The sequence below is a fragment of the Chiloscyllium punctatum genome, chromosome 19, assembly GCF_047496795.1.
Source record: "Chiloscyllium punctatum isolate Juve2018m chromosome 19, sChiPun1.3, whole genome shotgun sequence".
Lineage (NCBI taxonomy): Eukaryota > Metazoa > Chordata > Chondrichthyes > Orectolobiformes > Hemiscylliidae > Chiloscyllium > Chiloscyllium punctatum.
In genome coordinates, this window is record NC_092757.1 from 94,783,495 (window position 1) to 94,802,371 (window position 18,877).

Below are 18,877 nucleotides of genomic sequence, written 5' to 3' on the forward strand. Positions count from 1 at the left end.
TTTTAATCTCTGAAAGTCAGGGATCAGGCAGTAGAGCAGAGCAGTTTAAGAGCCGCTGTCAGCTGTAGTTCTGTATGTTTTGTTAACAGGTCTTGATGTGGGTTAGTGTTGTTGTTTGCTGCTTTGTACCTGTTGAATGTAGAGTCTGCAGGTTCATCTGTTTTTTTTACTAACTCAGTGTCTTGTTCTTTTCCTGATGTGTTCACTAAGTAGCATTTCAGCTGCTTCCATAGTTTCCCTACAGTGTGGAAACAGACCATTTGGCCCAACAAATCCACACTGACCCTCTGAAGAGTAACCCAACCAGACCCATTCCCCTACCCTATTATTCAACATTTACCCCCTGACTAATGCACCTAACATTACGGGTAATTTAGCATGGCCAATTCACCTGACCTGCACATTTTTGGACTGTGGGAGGAAACTGGAGCACCCGGAGGAAACTCACGCAGACACGGGGAGAATGTGCAAACTCCACACAGATGGGTACCTGAGGCTAGGATTGAACCCAGGTCCCTGGTGCTGTGAGGCAGCAGTGCTAACTACTGAGCCACTGTGCTACTTTGTCTTGGCTCTCCTCTTTATCTCCAAACTCCATCCTCCCGTTAATCCAGGAGCAGAAATCCCAGTGCTCCTTTCCCTCTCCTCATCAGCATTTCCTCAAATTCAATGGCTAGGTCGAGCATGTATTTTGATTTAATATGAGATATTAGATTAGATTAGATTAGATTAGATTAGATTACTTACAGTGTGGAAACAGGCCCTTCGGCCCAACAAGTCCACACCGCCCCGCCGAAGCGTAACCCACCCATACCCCTACATCTACATTTACCCCTTACCTAACACTATGGGCAATTTAGCATAGCCAATTCACCTGGCCTGCACATCTTTGGACTGTGGGAGGAAACCGGAGCACCCGGAGGAAACCCACGCAGACACGGGGAGAACGTGCAAACTCCACACAGTCACTCGCCTGAGGCGGGAATTGAACCCGGGTCTCAGGCGCTGTGAGGCAGCAGTGCTAACCACTGTGCCACCGTGCCGCCCACTAATGAAAACTCACTCCTCACTTCCTCCTTGTTATTTACACTCTAGCTGTTTGATGTGTAAATCTAATTGACCGTGGTCACATGATTTGTTTGAGTCTGAAGCCAAGAGTGTTGTTGTAAAGGATGGCCTTACTCGGACACCTTGTCTCGCAATTCCCTGCTCCAGCATGGTGGGCTCCCCAGAAGATCCGCCTCCATCTCTCTGTATCAAAGTGCTGGCTTTCCCTCCCTACCCGCCCTGGAGCTGGGCCTCAGCAAATCACCATCACCACAACCACCTTCTCAAGGTTAGATAAGGACGAGCAGGAATCACTGGTACTGCTCCAGCCACATCCACACCCACATCCTGAGAGGGAATTTAAAAAGAAGCCACTCCTGACCCCCCCTCCACTCTCTCTCTTCCCCCCTCCTCCTTTCCATTCTCTCTGTCTCTCTCTTCCCTCCCCCATTAACCTTTTTTTTCCTTGCCCCCATCCTGGGTTTGAATCAAATTCAATAACCCTTCTGAAGGAGGACCCGAAACATTAACTCTGCTTGTTCTGTCTCCATGGGTGCTGCCGGACTCGCTGAGTTTTGCCAGCAATTTCTCGTTTTGTTTCACGATCTGTTGCTGGTTATTAGCAGAGGATCATTTGTTTTTGCCCCAGTGTAGTCTCCTGTCAATCATGTGATACATCAGTGGTCAGTTGTAATCAGAGATTGCTGCCTTTTTTGCTGCAAGTTCTGTTTTGCTTGGTTTCTCCCAGTCTGCTGGGTCATACACCCACACAGACAGAGTCAGTGCACTCTGCAGTTGAGAAATGGCCATGAATCAGCTGACAATGGATGATGCAGTGGGCAGGATTTCCTGGTTTCTGCTCGCCAGCTGCTCCCAGGTGATGTGGCAGTACTGACTGACTGGAGAGTAATTGCCATGCTCCCCCCACAGTCTGCGCTGTGTCGAACGATGAACAGTGTGCTTGTGAATCACTCCTTGAATTTTCTCATTGTTTGTTTTTGACTTGGAAAGGAACCTTTAAACAGAATTATAGGCTGGTTCCAGTAGTGGAAAAGGCCAGCCAGTTTCTTGGACAGATCTATCTGTTGAGTTCCGCCCTTGCTCCAACCCACCTTCCTTCCCCAATCCCCCTCCCTCATGAACACTCCTCCCCACCCCCACCCGCTGTGAAGAGGTTTGGAGGAAAGAGCTGGATGTGGAGGGTTGCTTTGGACAGTTGTGAGAGTTTGGAGCAGAGTGGAGAGGAGCAGCTCCACCGAGAAACAAACACAAAGTACTGGGGGAGGTGACCAAACTGGCTGCATGCAGTTTAGCGTTTGAAGAGGAAAAAGACGGAAGAGGGAGAATGAAAGAAAGATTAAGGGAAAAGCAGGAGAAAATATCAATGTTGGAGAGTTTGGAAATTGAAGAGACTAATTGGCAGATCCAGAGACTGGCTCAGGACTGAGGAACATGGAGATACTGTGAGCATCTGGGTAGGTCATCTGATGGTTCATGCCCTTATGAAGTCTGTTACTGCTCTTCGCTGTATCAGGCAGCACAGTGGCTCAGTGGTTAACACTGCTGCCTCACAACACCAGGGTTCCAGGTTCGATTCCAGTCTCAGGCGACTGTCTGTGTGGAGTTTGCACATTTTCCCCGTGTCTGCGTGGGTTTCCTCCGGGTGCTCCAGTTTCCTCCCACAGTCCAAAGACGTGCAGGTCAGGTGGATTGCCCATAGTGTGAGGTACATTCGTCGAGGTAAATGTAGGGTAGGGGAATGAGTCTGGGTTACTCTTCGGAGGGTCAGTGTGGACATGGTAGACTGAAGGGCCTGTTTCCATACTGTAGGGAATCTAATCTAATTTAATTTCAGAGTTTCGTATCATCTCCAAACTTTGAACTTGTGCTGTGCACACCCACACCCAGGCTGAGATGATTAATGACAGTACAGCATTCTGGGAATTATTCCCACTCCAAGAATCTGGGACACTCCCCTGCCCCCACCCGGGGAGTGCATTTGGGGAGTGCCCACCCCATCCATCCCGAGACAGGGGCTGCGGATTCCACAGGAGGTTATCTGGCAAAGGGCCAGCTTCATGAGCTGTGGTCAAATGTTTCACTCTACTTCAGTCTCTGTGAACAGTGGCCATGCTTTCATGGGAGGGAAATACTCTGTTACACTCTGTAGTTATTTTTGTGCATTACTTCAGAGAGGGACTGTATCCACCCCTCACCCCACTGCAAACTCTTGACTTCCCTTCCAGAGCTGTCATGGGTTTCCCTTGGTAACCATTGCACAAAATTGTACAGAACCTTTAAGTTCAGTAACACTCCCATGCATTGTCAGATGAAGCATTCAGTCAAAGAGAGACACATTGAGACAAATAATAAAAAGTTTGTTTTGAGAAATTGATTTGAAGGGGTATGTTAAATAGGAAATGTTGGAGAGGATCAGGGAGGCAATTCCAGAGCTTTAGACAGGAATTCGACCCAGATTTGAAGACAAAATTTCCTAGCCTTTGAACTCATTCTAAATGCGATGTTATAGAACAAACAAAGAAAATTTACAGCCCAGGAACAGGCCCTTCTGCCCTCCAAGCCTGAGCCGATCCAAATCCACTGTCTAAACCTGTCGCCCAATTCCTAAGCATCTGTATCCCTCTGCTCCCCAACTACTGATGCATCTGTCCAGATGTTTCTGAAATGAATCTACCGTGCCTGCCTCTACCACCTCTGCTGGTAATGCGTTCCAGGCACCTACCACTCTCTGTATAAAGTACTTGCCGCGTGAATCCCCCTTAAACTTGTCACCTCTCACCTTGAAAGTGTGACCTCTCGTTATTGAATCCTTCACCCTGGGAAAAAGCTTATCTCTATCTACCCTGTCTATACCCTTCATGGTTATGTAAACCTCAATCAGGTCCCACCTCAATCTCCGTTTTTCTAAGGAAAACAATCCTAACCCACTCAACCTCTCTTCATATCTAGCACCTTCCATGTTATGACATGGGGTAAACCCTCCTGTTTAATTTAAACAAGCAGCACAGAAAAGATTTATCCCATGAGAGGGCAAGAACTATTTAAAGTAAAAATTAATAACTTTATTTCTTAAAGTATAACAGAGAATAATTAACCAGCAACTATTTACAACTCCTTCTCCAACTTATCTTTTACTTTCTCTTCTATAATACTAGTCTGATAAAACCCTTGATTAAGATTTACCAAAAATTCAAATTTCAATTCCAGCCGGCTGTCAAATCTTCCCTTTGCATCTTCCTCTGTAGATTTGCTCTCCAGGTTGGTGTTAATGTTTTTTCTCTGTGCAAACTCCTTCTCTAAACAGAGAGTTAGCAGCCTACATCTACTGGTCTTTTGGCAGTTCTCTCTCAAATGTTCAATTTTCCCCAGTCTTATACCCCCAAAACATCAGATTATGTCATTGACTTTTAATATTGTCAATATATTCAATTCAAACTATATTGGAGTTTGGTTTCTTTGATGGGGGTCTAATTTAAACTGATTGGCCAAAGTCAAACTTGTTTTTGTCTCCAGGCAACCAGCTGCTGGACCACATGTCACATTATATCTTTATTCAGAACACTTGGTGCTGTCAGGTAGTTCTATTAGTTTCTAACTCTCCATGATGATTTTAAATTTTCTGGACACACTTCCAGTCACAGCTGACAACAGCAGAGTTTGGACACCCACATCTTCATAACAGGCTGCACAATACAGGAAGTCTCAGGAACACAGCAGTGAAAGAACTCAGAGGATGGTATCCCGTTACAAAGTCACTTTTTTTTTAAAAACACTTGGAGTTTCCTGCTCCCTCAGAGTCAGCAGGATATCTGACACTCATGTTTATATATGTCAGCCAGGGCTCCTGATTGGAAACAGGTTAACAGCCCCAATCGGGGAGCTCATATTCTATGAGTTCTATCTGGCTGACCTCGTTACAGTCACTACATCCCTCTGCCCTGAATCCCAGGACATAGACTGGTCCTTTCTTTTGTAGATCCTCCTGCTGTGTTTTAGCACCAGGTCAGCCTCTGATACGGGGGGGGTGCATGTAAGGCACAGGAGCTGGCCTATTACACCTGGAGTGTCTCAGAAGGAATTCATTCTCCCCTTCAGGTGGCAAAGGCATCGTCGCGGCAACATCCACTGTGTCCATCTCAGATTCCGAGGTATCTTTTTGCAACTTTCATATGGCCCACAGACTTGTTCAGGAGTCACTCATCTACCTGAACTTTATACGTCACTGGACTGGACCTCGCATTGACAATGCCTCTTACCCATGCAGGGCCATTCCCGTAGTTTCTTCACTGAACTGAAGTAAATTGTCTCTCTCGCTTATTGGAGCCTTATGTCCAGCATGGACGTTCCCCTTCACCACCAGCTGCTTCCGTTTTTACAGGATCGGATCTTTGTGTCCAAACTCTGCTGTTGTCAGCTGTGACTGGAAGTGTGTCCAGAAAATTTAAAATCATCATGGACTCTTCCAGTGGTGATACCACCCAGTGGTGTATCTACCAGTGGAGGTGGCTCAACACATCTGCACTTGCTACTTGTCCTCCTGCATAGTGTTTGAACTTGTAATTATACACATTTAGTATTAGAGCCCGCTGCTGAATTTGCCTTGAAGCGATGGGCAGACCACCTTCTCCGCTAAGTAAACCGAACAGAAGTTTGTGGTTCATTATTATTACAAATGTAGGTCCATGAAGGTATTGGTGGAACTTCCTGATTCTAATACCACCCCAATGCCATACAGGGAAGCATCACATATCCATATCAGATCTCACTTGGGATCGTAATGTGCCAACACCTCAGAGGATGATAGTTGTTCCTTCACTTCTCTGAAAGCTTTAGCTTGGCTACGTGACCATTTCTAAGGCTGACCCTTTCCCATAGTAGGTGGAAGGTGCCAGGATGGGGGCCAGATTATGTCTGAACTTTTGGTAATAATTCACCAATCCAAGGAACGACCAACGGTCCGGGAGAGATGTGGGAGCTGGGGCACCTTCGATCGTCCTCACTTTATCTTCCAACAGGTGTAACCCGGTCTTGTCAACTTTGTAGCCCAAGTAGGTCACTTAGGGTGCCTGGAACACACATTTTCCCCTTCTAAGGCATACACCTACCTGGGAGAAATGTCCAAGGATTAATTCTCTAAGTGCTCCTTATTGGTCTTCCCTGTTATTAGCCCATCGTCTAGATAAATGGGGACCTGGGGTAGACCTTGTAAAAATGTTCTTCATCCTCCTCTGGAAATACCCCAAATGGCAGTCACGTATATTGGTACAGCCCCTTATGGGTATTAATTGTAACATATTTCTGGGAATCCTCATCTAACCACAGTTGCAAGTAAATGTGGTTCATGTCCAGGTTTGTGATGGACAGCCCCTCCACCAGCTTTGTGTATAAATCCCCTAGGCGAGGGATTGGGTAGATTGAAAAGTGGCTTACTGTTTGTTTAAAATTTAAAAGTCCCCATGAAGGCCAATCAACTCATTGGGCTTCACAGTCAGTATGACTGGTGCTGCCCATTCCACAAACTGGGCTGGTTTGATGATTCCTTCTTTTTCTAGCCTCCTAGTTTCTGCCTCCACTTTTCCGCATTAGGCAAATGGCACTGGGTAGGCCTTACAGAATCATGGAATTGTTTCCTGGTCAATATGTAAGGTGGCCGTCACTCCTTTGAGAGTCCCTTGACCTGACTGAGAAATATCTGGATATTTAATGAGGACCTCACTCAGGCAGCCATTATCTAATTGAAAGATGTTGAGCCAATCAAGATCAATCTCTCACAACCAATTCCACCCAATCAGGCTTCGGCCTGAGCCTTCTACTACAATCAGTGGGAACTAAACCAGCTGCTTCTCACGAGAGACCGGAATTGAAGTTGTACCCTCAATCTGTAAGGGTTCCCTGGAATAGGTTCTCCATCTAATTGAGATCTTACCCAAACTCAGGGGTTGGAGTCCAGGGTGAATTTTGTTAAAGGCTGGTTCAGTGATCACTGATACAGCTGCTCTGGTATCGAAACTCCATTGGAACCAGGTGCCTATTTAACCAGGTGTTTATTTTGATTGGTTCTGATCTGGATGTTGCTGAGCAACTTAACCGTTCCAAACCAGATGCAGATGGACTTTCCAGGGTGTTCACTGTCCTAGATACTGGTCAGGGAGGTCTCTTCCTTAATTCAAGTCTAGTGAGTCTCTTCTGTCTCATATCAGGAGCAACTATAATAGCATGTCAGCCCAGATCCTGAAGAAAGTTTTAACTGTTAGGCTGAGGTTTGGCTTTGTTTTGGGGTTTTGCTGTGGTTTGACCGAGAGTCCCTCTGTCCTGGACAATGTGCAATTGTCTTCACTCAAGTCATGTTCCCCAAGCTCAGTCAGACTAGTGAGGATCTCTACTTCTGTCGGAATACCCTACAACTCGTGCTCTACCTGCTAGATTTTCCAATGATAAAGTCAGTTGTAGTGCATGTTTGAAATCTAGTCAGGCTTCAGCCAATAGGCACTTTTCCATAGTTACATCATTAATCCCACATACCAAACAGTCCCTCAGCATCTCATTAAGGGGTAAACCAAAGTCACATGCCTCTGCCAGTTGTCTTAACCTAGTTGAAAATCCTGATGCAGATTTCCTGGTTACTTGGTAAGTAAAACTGAAGCATTTCAGAATTGGAGGAGGCTTGGGGTCATAATATTCCTTAACTAGATCTGTCAACTCGTAAAGGATTTAGTACCTGGTGCCTTGGGGAAAACGAGGCTTCTAATAACCAAAAAAGCTGTGGGTTTGGAAGCTGTCAGGAGAACTCCTTTATATTTTCCCAAGTATCATTCTGGGCCAAGTCTTCAGCAGAAGCTTCCCAACTAACAGCATGATGTCAGAAATGCTTACCCCAACTCAAAGGTGACTGTTACGAGCAAATGTCTTCAGGAGTGTACCTGTCTCTTGTCGCCACTGAATGACACCACAGAGGCTGGTATTTACACAGGGAGAGCCCTTTACACTGGTCCAGCTCCCTCACAGCCAGTTCTCAGAGCGAACGTGATTACTGACACTCCTGGTCTATTTTTCTGAGTGAAACAGTGGGACAGATGTGTTTGCTGTGTGAAATAACTCCACGAGACCAGCGGGATCCTACTGTTCTTATCTGTCAGCCAGAGCTCCCAGAAATTGGACCAGATTAACAACCCCAACCAGGGAACACCTATTCTATGAGGTCTCCCTGGCTGACCTTGTTACAATTGTCATAGATGGGACTCGGTAACTGTGTGTGATGAGATATGCGAGCTGGTGCAGACACAATGGGGGCTTAGTGATTAGCACTGCTGCCTCACAGCACCAGGGACCTGGGTTCGATTCCACCCTCTGGCGACTATCTGTCTGTGTGGAGGTTGCACGTTCTCCCTGTATCTGTGAGGGTTTCCTTCGGGTGCTCCGGTTTCCTCCCACAACCCAAAATGTGCAGGTCAGGTTGGATTGGCCATGGGAAATGCAGGGTTACAGCAACAGCATAGAACAGAAGGTGGGATGCTCTTTGGAGGGTTGGTGTGGTCTCAATGGGCCGAATGGCCTCTTTCCACACTGTAGAGATTCTGTGAACTCCTTTCGACATTGTCTCCCATGTCAGTCGTCACCAAAATGACTACCATGTCCTGGAATGAGTGGAGACAAGTGGATTTGTAGTGGGATTTGCAGGAACTCTGTGAGAGTGAGCAGAGAGTGTGTTTGTTGAAATATTGAGGGAGTGATTGCTGAGTGATAATTTTGTTCTGACCTTCTGCAGGCCCAGGGGAGTGAAGGGATCCGACTGGCGATGGAGAGTGCACTGACGGCCCGAGACCGGGTTGGAGTCCAGGACTTTGTCCTGCTGGAGAATTTCACCAGTGAGGCAGCTTTCATTGAGAACCTCCGCAAACGCTTCAAAGAGAACCTCATATACGTAAGAGCATTGACACTGTGCGTCCCCCTGACCCCCTCCCACTATCACCCCGACCCCACCCTGATTCCCTGACCCCCTCCCACTGTCACCCCCCCGATCCCCTGACACCCTCTCCCTCACACCCTCTCCCTGATCCCCGACACCTCCCCCGACCCCACCCTGATTCCCCGACCCCCTCCCACTAAACCCCTCCCTAATTCCCCTGATCCCACCCTGATCCCCTCCCACTATCACCCCTGATCTCCCACTATCACCCCTGATCTCCCACTATCACCCCCTCCCACTATCACCCCCTCCCACTATCACCCCCTCCCACTATCACCCCCTCCCACTATCACCCCCTCCCACTATCACCCCCTCCCACTATCACCCCCTCCCACTATCACCCCCTCCCACTATCACCCCCTCCCACTATCACCCCCTCCCACTATCACCCCCTCCCACTATCACCCCCTCCCACTATCACCCCCTCCCACTATCACCCCCTCCCACTATCACCCCCTCCCACTATCACCCCCTCCCACTATCACCCCCTCCCACTATCACCCCCTCCCACTATCACCCCCTCCCACTATCACCCCCTCCCACTATCACCCCCTCCCACTATCACCCCCTCCCACTATCACCCCCTCCCACTATCACCCCCTCCCACTATCACCCCCTCCCACTATCACCCCCTCCCACTATCACCCCCTCCCACTATCACCCCCTCCCACTATCACCCCCTCCCACTATCACCCCCTCCCACTATCACCCCCTCCCACTATCACCCCCTCCCACTATCACCCCCTCCCACTATCACCCCCTCCCACTATCACCCCCTCCCACTATCACCCCCTCCCACTATCACCCCCTCCCACTATCACCCCCTCCCACTATCACCCCCTCCCACTATCACCCCCTCCCACTATCACCCCCTCCCACTATCACCCCCTCCCACTATCACCCCCTCCCACTATCACCCCCTCCCACTATCACCCCCTCCCACTATCACCCCCTCCCACTATCACCCCCTCCCACTATCACCCCCTCCCACTATCACCCCCTCCCACTATCACCCCCTCCCACTATCACCCCCTCCCACTATCACCCCCTCCCACTATCACCCCCTCCCACTATCACCCCCTCCCACTATCACCCCCTCCCACTATCACCCCCTCCCACTATCACCCCCTCCCACTATCACCCCCTCCCACTATCACCCCCTCCCACTATCACCCCCTCCCACTATCACCCCCTCCCACTATCACCCCCTCCCACTATCACCCCCTCCCACTATCACCCCCTCCCACTATCACCCCCTCCCACTATCACCCCCTCCCACTATCACCCCCTCCCACTATCACCCCCTCCCACTATCACCCCCTCCCACTATCACCCCCTCCCACTATCACCCCCTCCCACTATCACCCCCTCCCACTATCACCCCCTCCCACTATCACCCCCTCCCACTATCACCCCCTCCCACTATCACCCCCTCCCACTATCACCCCCTCCCACTATCACCCCCTCCCACTATCACCCCCTCCCACTATCACCCCCTCCCACTATCACCCCCTCCCACTATCACCCCCTCCCACTATCACCCCCTCCCACTATCACCCCCTCCCACTATCACCCCCTCCCACTATCACCCCCTCCCACTATCACCCCCTCCCACTATCACCCCCTCCCACTATCACCCCCTCCCACTATCACCCCCTCCCACTATCACCCCCTCCCACTATCACCCCCTCCCACTATCACCCCCTCCCACTATCACCCCCTCCCACTATCACCCCCTCCCACTATCACCCCCTCCCACTATCACCCCCTCCCACTATCACCCCCTCCCACTATCACCCCCTCCCACTATCACCCCCTCCCACTATCACCCCCTCCCACTATCACCCCCTCCCACTATCACCCCCTCCCACTATCACCCCCTCCCACTATCACCCCCTCCCACTATCACCCCCTCCCACTATCACCCCCTCCCACTATCACCCCCTCCCACTATCACCCCCTCCCACTATCACCCCCTCCCACTATCACCCCCTCCCACTATCACCCCCTCCCACTATCACCCCCTCCCACTATCACCCCCTCCCACTATCACCCCCTCCCACTATCACCCCCTCCCACTATCACCCCCTCCCACTATCACCCCCTCCCACTATCACCCCCTCCCACTATCACCCCCTCCCACTATCACCCCCTCCCACTATCACCCCCTCCCACTATCACCCCCTCCCACTATCACCCCCTCCCACTATCACCCCCTCCCACTATCACCCCCTCCCACTATCACCCCCTCCCACTATCACCCCCTCCCACTATCACCCCCTCCCACTATCACCCCCTCCCACTATCACCCCCTCCCACTATCACCCCCTCCCACTATCACCCCCTCCCACTATCACCCCCTCCCACTATCACCCCCTCCCACTATCACCCCCTCCCACTATCACCCCCTCCCACTATCACCCCCTCCCACTATCACCCCCTCCCACTATCACCCCCTCCCACTATCACCCCCTCCCACTATCACCCCCTCCCACTATCACCCCCTCCCACTATCACCCCCTCCCACTATCACCCCCTCCCACTATCACCCCCTCCCACTATCACCCCCTCCCACTATCACCCCCTCCCACTATCACCCCCTCCCACTATCACCCCCTCCCACTATCACCCCCTCCCACTATCACCCCCTCCCACTATCACCCCCTCCCACTATCACCCCCTCCCACTATCACCCCCTCCCACTATCACCCCCTCCCACTATCACCCCCTCCCACTATCACCCCCTCCCACTATCACCCCCTCCCACTATCACCCCCTCCCACTATCACCCCCTCCCACTATCACCCCCTCCCACTATCACCCCCTCCCACTATCACCCCCTCCCACTATCACCCCCTCCCACTATCACCCCCTCCCACTATCACCCCCTCCCACTATCACCCCCTCCCACTATCACCCCCTCCCACTATCACCCCCTCCCACTATCACCCCCTCCCACTATCACCCCCTCCCACTATCACCCCCTCCCACTATCACCCCCTCCCACTATCACCCCCTCCCACTATCACCCCCTCCCACTATCACCCCCTCCCACTATCACCCCCTCCCACTATCACCCCCTCCCACTATCACCCCCTCCCACTATCACCCCCTCCCACTATCACCCCCTCCCACTATCACCCCCTCCCACTATCACCCCCTCCCACTATCACCCCCTCCCACTATCACCCCCTCCCACTATCACCCCCTCCCACTATCACCCCCTCCCACTATCACCCCCTCCCACTATCACCCCCTCCCACTATCACCCCCTCCCACTATCACCCCCTCCCACTATCACCCCCTCCCACTATCACCCCCTCCCACTATCACCCCCTCCCACTATCACCCCCTCCCACTATCACCCCCTCCCACTATCACCCCCTCCCACTATCACCCCCTCCCACTATCACCCCCTCCCACTATCACCCCCTCCCACTATCACCCCCTCCCACTATCACCCCCTCCCACTATCACCCCCTCCCACTATCACCCCCTCCCACTATCACCCCCTCCCACTATCACCCCCTCCCACTATCACCCCCTCCCACTATCACCCCCCTCCCACTATCACCCCCTCCCACTATCACCCCCTCCCACTATCACCCCCTCCCACTATCACCCCCTCCCACTATCACCCCCTCCCACTATCACCCCCTCCCACTATCACCCCCTCCCACTATCACCCCCTCCCACTATCACCCCCTCCCACTATCACCCCCTCCCACTATCACCCCCTCCCACTATCACCCCCTCCCACTATCACCCCCTCCCACTATCACCCCCTCCCACTATCACCCCCTCCCACTATCACCCCCTCCCACTATCACCCCCTCCCACTATCACCCCCTCCCACTATCACCCCCTCCCACTATCACCCCCTCCCACTATCACCCCCTCCCACTATCACCCCCTCCCACTATCACCCCCTCCCACTATCACCCCCTCCCACTATCACCCCCTCCCACTATCACCCCCTCCCACTATCACCCCCTCCCACTATCACCCCCTCCCACTATCACCCCCTCCCACTATCACCCCCTCCCTGATCCCGACCCCTCCCCCTGACTCCACCCTAATTCCCCTGACACCCCTCCCATTATCACCCCCTCGATCCCCTGACTCCCTCTCCCTGACACCCCTCCTGATCCCCTGATCCCTCCCTGTTCCCCTGATCCCACCCTGATTCCCCGAACCCCCTCCCACTAACACCCCTCCCTGATCCCCTGACTCCCTCTCTCTGCCACCCCACCCCGACCAGCCTCTCCCCTCTTTTCCCCCCCCCCCCCCCCGATGAAATTCTTCCTGGTGTTTGAATATGCATGACCGTGTTTGATTCAGTCCTGGCACCATGGACGTTGGTGGCTGCGCCAGTATTTATCGAGAAGCTGGTGTTAACCCACTGCAGTTCATGTGCTGTAGATAGACTCTCTTGTTTGAGTAATCTGAAATTTGGATAATCGATATTCAGATAATCCAGGTAGTCCTGTATACTTTTAAGATGCTATTTAACTGCAAGTTGTTGTTGCGGTGCTGTTGAAATATTGATAAATGGGCTGACTCTGCCCTCTGCTGGTCTCCACACAGACATACATTAGTTCAGTCCTGGTCTCTGTTAACCCATACAAGGAACTGGAGATCTACACTAAACAACACATGGAGAGATACCGAGGAGTCAATTTCTACGAAGTCTCACCTCACATGTAAGTGCAGCCAAGTGGAACAATGTTCAACAAGTGAGCGGCAAGGAGAGCTGCTGAAATATTTACAGGCAATTCAAGCAAATGCTTCCCTTTGCTGTTTCTGGTGTTTAAGAGTGCAAGGGCTCTGATGGGACTGGAATGGTAGAGGAGGGTGTGTGCTATGGCAGGGAGGTGGGAATCCTGTAGGGTGAGCTGGTATCAGCTTGACCAACAGGAACCCAATGTGTAAATCTATCCCATGTAACTCCAGTCAACTTGTTAATGTAGGCAATATTCGATTGGGATCCACGTTCCTGGAAGTTAATCCCATCAATAATTTTGAAAGGGGTTTGGACAGGTTTTTCAGGATAAATAATTCGCAAAATTATGGACAAAAATTATGTTGAACAAAGTATTGAAAGAGGTGCCACGGGTATGAAGGCTGCCTTTTGTGTGGTGCAAGAGTTAATGATCAGACTGAGCAATAGGGTCATCAGCACAGAAACGGACCCTTCACCCCAACCAGTCTACGCTGAACACAATCCCAAACTAAGCCTGTCCCACCTGCCTGTTCCTGGCCCATATCCCTCCGAACATTTCCTACTGATGTCCTTATCTAAATGTGTTTTAAACATTGTAATTGTACCCACACCCAACCCTTCCTCAGGAAGTACATTTCACATGTGAACTTGTGTTAAGAATTTGCCTCTTATGTTCTATTTAAATCTCTCTCCTCTCACCTTATAAATAAACCCCTAGTCTTGAAATTCCCCATCCTAGGGAAAAGACAACTGCTATTGACTCTATCTAGACTCCTCATTATTTTATAAATTTCCATAAGGTCACTCCTCAACCTCCAACACTCCAGTGAAAGTTGTCCCAGCCTTTCTTTATAACTCAAACTCTCCATACCCACCAACATCCTGATAAGCCTCTTCTGAACCTTCTCCAGTTTCATAGTCATCCTGTTGTAGGAAGGATGTTATAACTGGACACAGGACTCCAGAAGAGGCCTCACCAATGTCCTGTACAACCTCAACATGACGTCCCAGCTCCTCTACTCAAAGGACTGAGCAATGAAGGAAGTGTGCTAAATGCCTTCACAACTAAAAGACTGGGGTGGATCTTACATCCCATAGACTGGGCCTTCTAGGTTGTAGTGACAGACTGCTCCTCTTTCTCACCTCATAGCCCTCCATGAGAGTGCAGTTTTAACAGCTTTAACTTGGATCAGTCCAAAATGGTATGAAATTGTTATATTAAAGGGAAAAAGTCTTGCATTGCTCTGGCATCTTTCAAAACCACAGGGTATCCCAAAGGACCTTGCAGCCAGTAAAGTAATTCAGGGGTGTATGTGCTTTTGTAATGTTGAAAATGCATTTGCCAACTGCATACAGCAAGATCCCACACACTGAGATGTGAAGAAACGCTGTCTGAGTTATGTGCCCATTGTTTTATTTTTCACTGCTGTCTGTGGGAGCCTGTGGTGCACAATTGGTGGCTGTACTTCCCGAAATTGTGACTGTTTTCAAAAGTACTTTGTTTGTTGTAAAGTGTGCATCCTGAGGTTGTAGAAGGTGCTAAGAAAATGCATGTCTTTGTTAATTTTCATCCATTCACAAGTCGGTGACTTTTTGTTTAACTAATTTAAAGTGATGGATGGAAGCAAGCCCCTCCACCTTCCTGCTGCAGTTGGCCTTGTGTGAATTTTTCTGCTTTTCTAGCCTCTGTTATTTTTCTGATCCTCAAGGGTCCCCAACAAGTTTGTTATTTCTATCCATTTTGGAAAGTTGCTTGGAGGCGATGGTTCATTGTGTGTTAGATGGGTTCTACAGATTCCAGATTTTTCCAGTGAGACTATTGTTCATTAATGGGAAGAGGGATTTGGCTCCGTTACAGAACGAGTTAGCCAGGGAAAGTTCCAAGTCCGATTGAAGGCTCCAACAAAAGCTGTGATACTCTGTGAGCTAATTTCCTGGGGATTCAGTCAACTGATAAACAGTAGCCAGAAATCTTGTCTTTTGTATAATTCCTCATATTGATTCAAATTTGATTTGAACTGTTGTGTGAAATAGACAGAGGCTGCTTTGGGGTCCTGGATTACATGACCAGGCTCCTCCTCTGTCTCAGCTGATCAGTTGCTGAAATCCTCAGTAATAACTTGGTTAGATCCCAGGGTGCTGCAACAGTTTGACACCTTGTACTGTCAGTCACCTCACCTGAAGCCACTGCTGCCTGTCTAAACTCCCACTGAGTCCTGTTTACCTTTCACTCCTGTGCCCAGTGACCAACATTGGCTCCTGATCTGGCCACTTTTAAAGACATTCTTGTTTTCAAACCCTCCATTGCCTCTTCCCTCCCTCTCTCCTCCATCCCTCCAATCCTCTGAAATATCCGTACCACTCCAGTTTTAACCTCTTATGCCTCCCTGATTCTAATCGCACCAGCTTTCAAAGCTGTCACTTACCAAGACCCTAAACTCTGGAACTCCCTCCCTAAATCTCTCCACCTCTCTCGGAGTTGCTACTCAGTATCTCCGTCTGTAGCTTGCTAGTAACACTGCTGTGAAATACCTTCAGACATTTGACTGGGTTAGCAGTGGAAAGGGCTGATGTTGAGTTTGTGGACTGCTGTAGGATCTGTCCCCCTTCACAGCTGTTGGGTTCCTCCAAGGGTCTACTGTGAAATGAACCCTTCAGTGTTCCTGGCCAGGGATTCTCAACCTGAAAGCTTACAAATGAGTGACTAAAGACAAAGCCTTTTGCTGGCTGGAGACTTCACTATTGCTGCTGGACAGTCCAGCCACAGGTACTGAAGGAGCATTGTAGAGCAGCAATCAGGAATGTGGGGAAGCAAGGCAGATTGGGTCAGAGTCTTATAGATGTACAGCATGGAAACAGACCTTTTGGCCCAACTCGTCCATGCTAACCAGATATTCCAACCCAATCTAGTCCCATTTGCCAGCACCCGGCCCATATCCCTCCAAATGCTTCCTATTCATGTATCCATCCAAATGCCTTTTAAATGTTGTAATTGTACCACCCTCCTCCACTTCCTCTGGCAGCTCATTCCATACGTGTACCACCCTCTACGTGAAAAAGTTGCCCCTTAGGTCCCTTTTATATCTTTCCCCTCTCGCCCTAAGCCTATGCCCTCTAGTTTGGGACTCCCACACCCCACAGAAAAGACCTTGCCTATTTATCATATCCATACCCTCGTGATTTTATAAACCTCTATAAGGTCACCCCTCAACCTCCAACACTCCAGGGAGAACAGCCCCAGCCTGTTCAGCCTCTCCCTGTAGCTCAAATCCTCCAACCCTGGCAACATCCTTGTAAATCTTTTCTGAACCCTTTCAAGTTTCACAATATCTTTCCGATAGGAAGGAGACTAGAATTGCATACAGTATTCCAACAGTGGCCTAACCAATGTCCTGTTACAGCCGCAACCTGACCTCCCAACATATGTACTCTGTGCTCTGACCAATAAAAGAAAGCATCCCAAAGACCTTCTTTGTGCTTTGCAGTTACGCTGTATCAGATAACTCCTACCGCTCGATGAGGTCAGAGCAGAAAGACCAGTGCATCCTGATCTCGGGCGAGAGTGGAGCTGGGAAAACAGAAGCTTCGAAGAAGATCCTTCAGTATTATGCAGTGACGTGTCCAGCCAGCGTGAGGGTGGAGGAAGTGCGAGACAGGCTGCTGCAGTCGAACCCAGTGCTGGAGGTAAGCAGTCTCCCCCCTGGGACCCACTGTTACATACAGCCTGGATACTGTGCCACTGTGAAGGTCCATAAGGCCAGCACCTGATCACTCTGGACTAACACTGAATCTCGATGGGTGTGAGAGGGGGAGAGAGAGCTCTGATACTGAGTCAGTACGTCACAGTGTGAGACAGTGAAAGGTATTCGGTCACTGTGCTGCCAGGGAATGGATCTGATCCTGGGGTGAACATTTTGGTCACTGACCTTTAGTCAGAACGAGGGGTTGTGAGGGAGAATCAAAGGTCATTGAGCTGAAGCATTAACTCTATTTCTGTCTCCATGGAAGCTGCCTGAGCCACTGAGAGTTTTGAGATTTCCATCATCTGTATCCCTTACTGTTGGGTTTGAAAGTAGTGTTGAATCCAAAGATGAAAATGGTTGGCATTGTCCGACGGCCCTGATTGTACCTTGTTAGTTTTCATAGATTTGTTTGCTGCCTCCCTGAAAGAATTGAATGAGGGTCTACTGTCCTACAGGCCTCAGCATTCTTTGTTTTCTGTCTTTCAGGCTTTTGGAAATGCAAAAACCCTCCGCAATGATAATTCCAGCCGCTTTGGCAAGTATATGGACATCCAGTTTGACTTTCGGGTAAGTCAGACCAATGTTCCAGAGCTGCCAACCCTCCAATCAGAGGCTGTCTATGTTCTAGACTTACTGAGCAGCACAGTCGGTGGAGTTGAGCTTTCTGTGAGATGGGGACTTACTCCTCAAAGTTTCCACATCTTCTGATTTATTTTTGCAGCATATCCTCCCTCATTCAGTCCAGTGCAGCCATCTTTCCCCTGGACGCAGCTGAAAATACAAATGGAGTGACTTGCTGGACCTGTTGGTAACTTGGTGTATTTGTGTTTTATAGGGGGCACCAGTGGGTGGTCACATCCTCAACTACCTGCTGGAGAAATCCCGAGTCATTCACCAGAGTCACGGCGAGAGAAACTTTCATATTTTTTACCAACTGATCGATGGAGGTGATGAGGATCTACTGAGGAGACTCGGGCTGGAACGTAATGCCCAGAGTTACCAGTACCTAGTCAAAGTAAGGAGGGAGGGAGTGGGGCCCAGGGTCCAGCCCAATACAGCACTGTCCTAGGGAAATACTGACCTGAGCACCTTCCTCAGTCAGTGAGGGAATGGACCACAATCTGAACTGTGTGTTGCTGCTCTCCTGGTATAAACAATGGATGATTGTAGAGAACACTTCCTGATACAGCACAGTGTTGTGTGTACACTGTGTGGTCAGTCTGACTGTCAGTCAGTTAAGGTTGTGGAAAGTCATGCATCTGTTGCTATCTGATCTCCGGCCCAGCACCAGGGAGGAGATAGTCGGTGGGAAAAGAAGAGTGAACGTTTGGGTGGGGTGGTGAGAAGTCGCAGCAAATTTCCCCACCAGAAATTCTT

General features: G+C 50.0%; 1 protein-coding gene across 1 annotated transcript in view; it reads left to right on the forward strand.

Moving 5' to 3' along the window:
• Positions 1-18,877, forward strand: part of LOC140491217 (unconventional myosin-Ic-like) — a 64,260-nt gene that overhangs the window by 12,299 nt on the left and 33,084 nt on the right. The window contains exons 2-6 of the mRNA XM_072589197.1: positions 8,834-8,989; positions 13,622-13,737; positions 17,243-17,441; positions 17,987-18,067; positions 18,336-18,563. Coding sequence (XP_072445298.1) covers positions 8,834-8,989; positions 13,622-13,737; positions 17,243-17,441; positions 17,987-18,067; positions 18,336-18,563 — 780 coding nt within the window. The remainder of the gene's footprint in view (positions 1-8,833; positions 8,990-13,621; positions 13,738-17,242; positions 17,442-17,986; positions 18,068-18,335; positions 18,564-18,877) is intronic.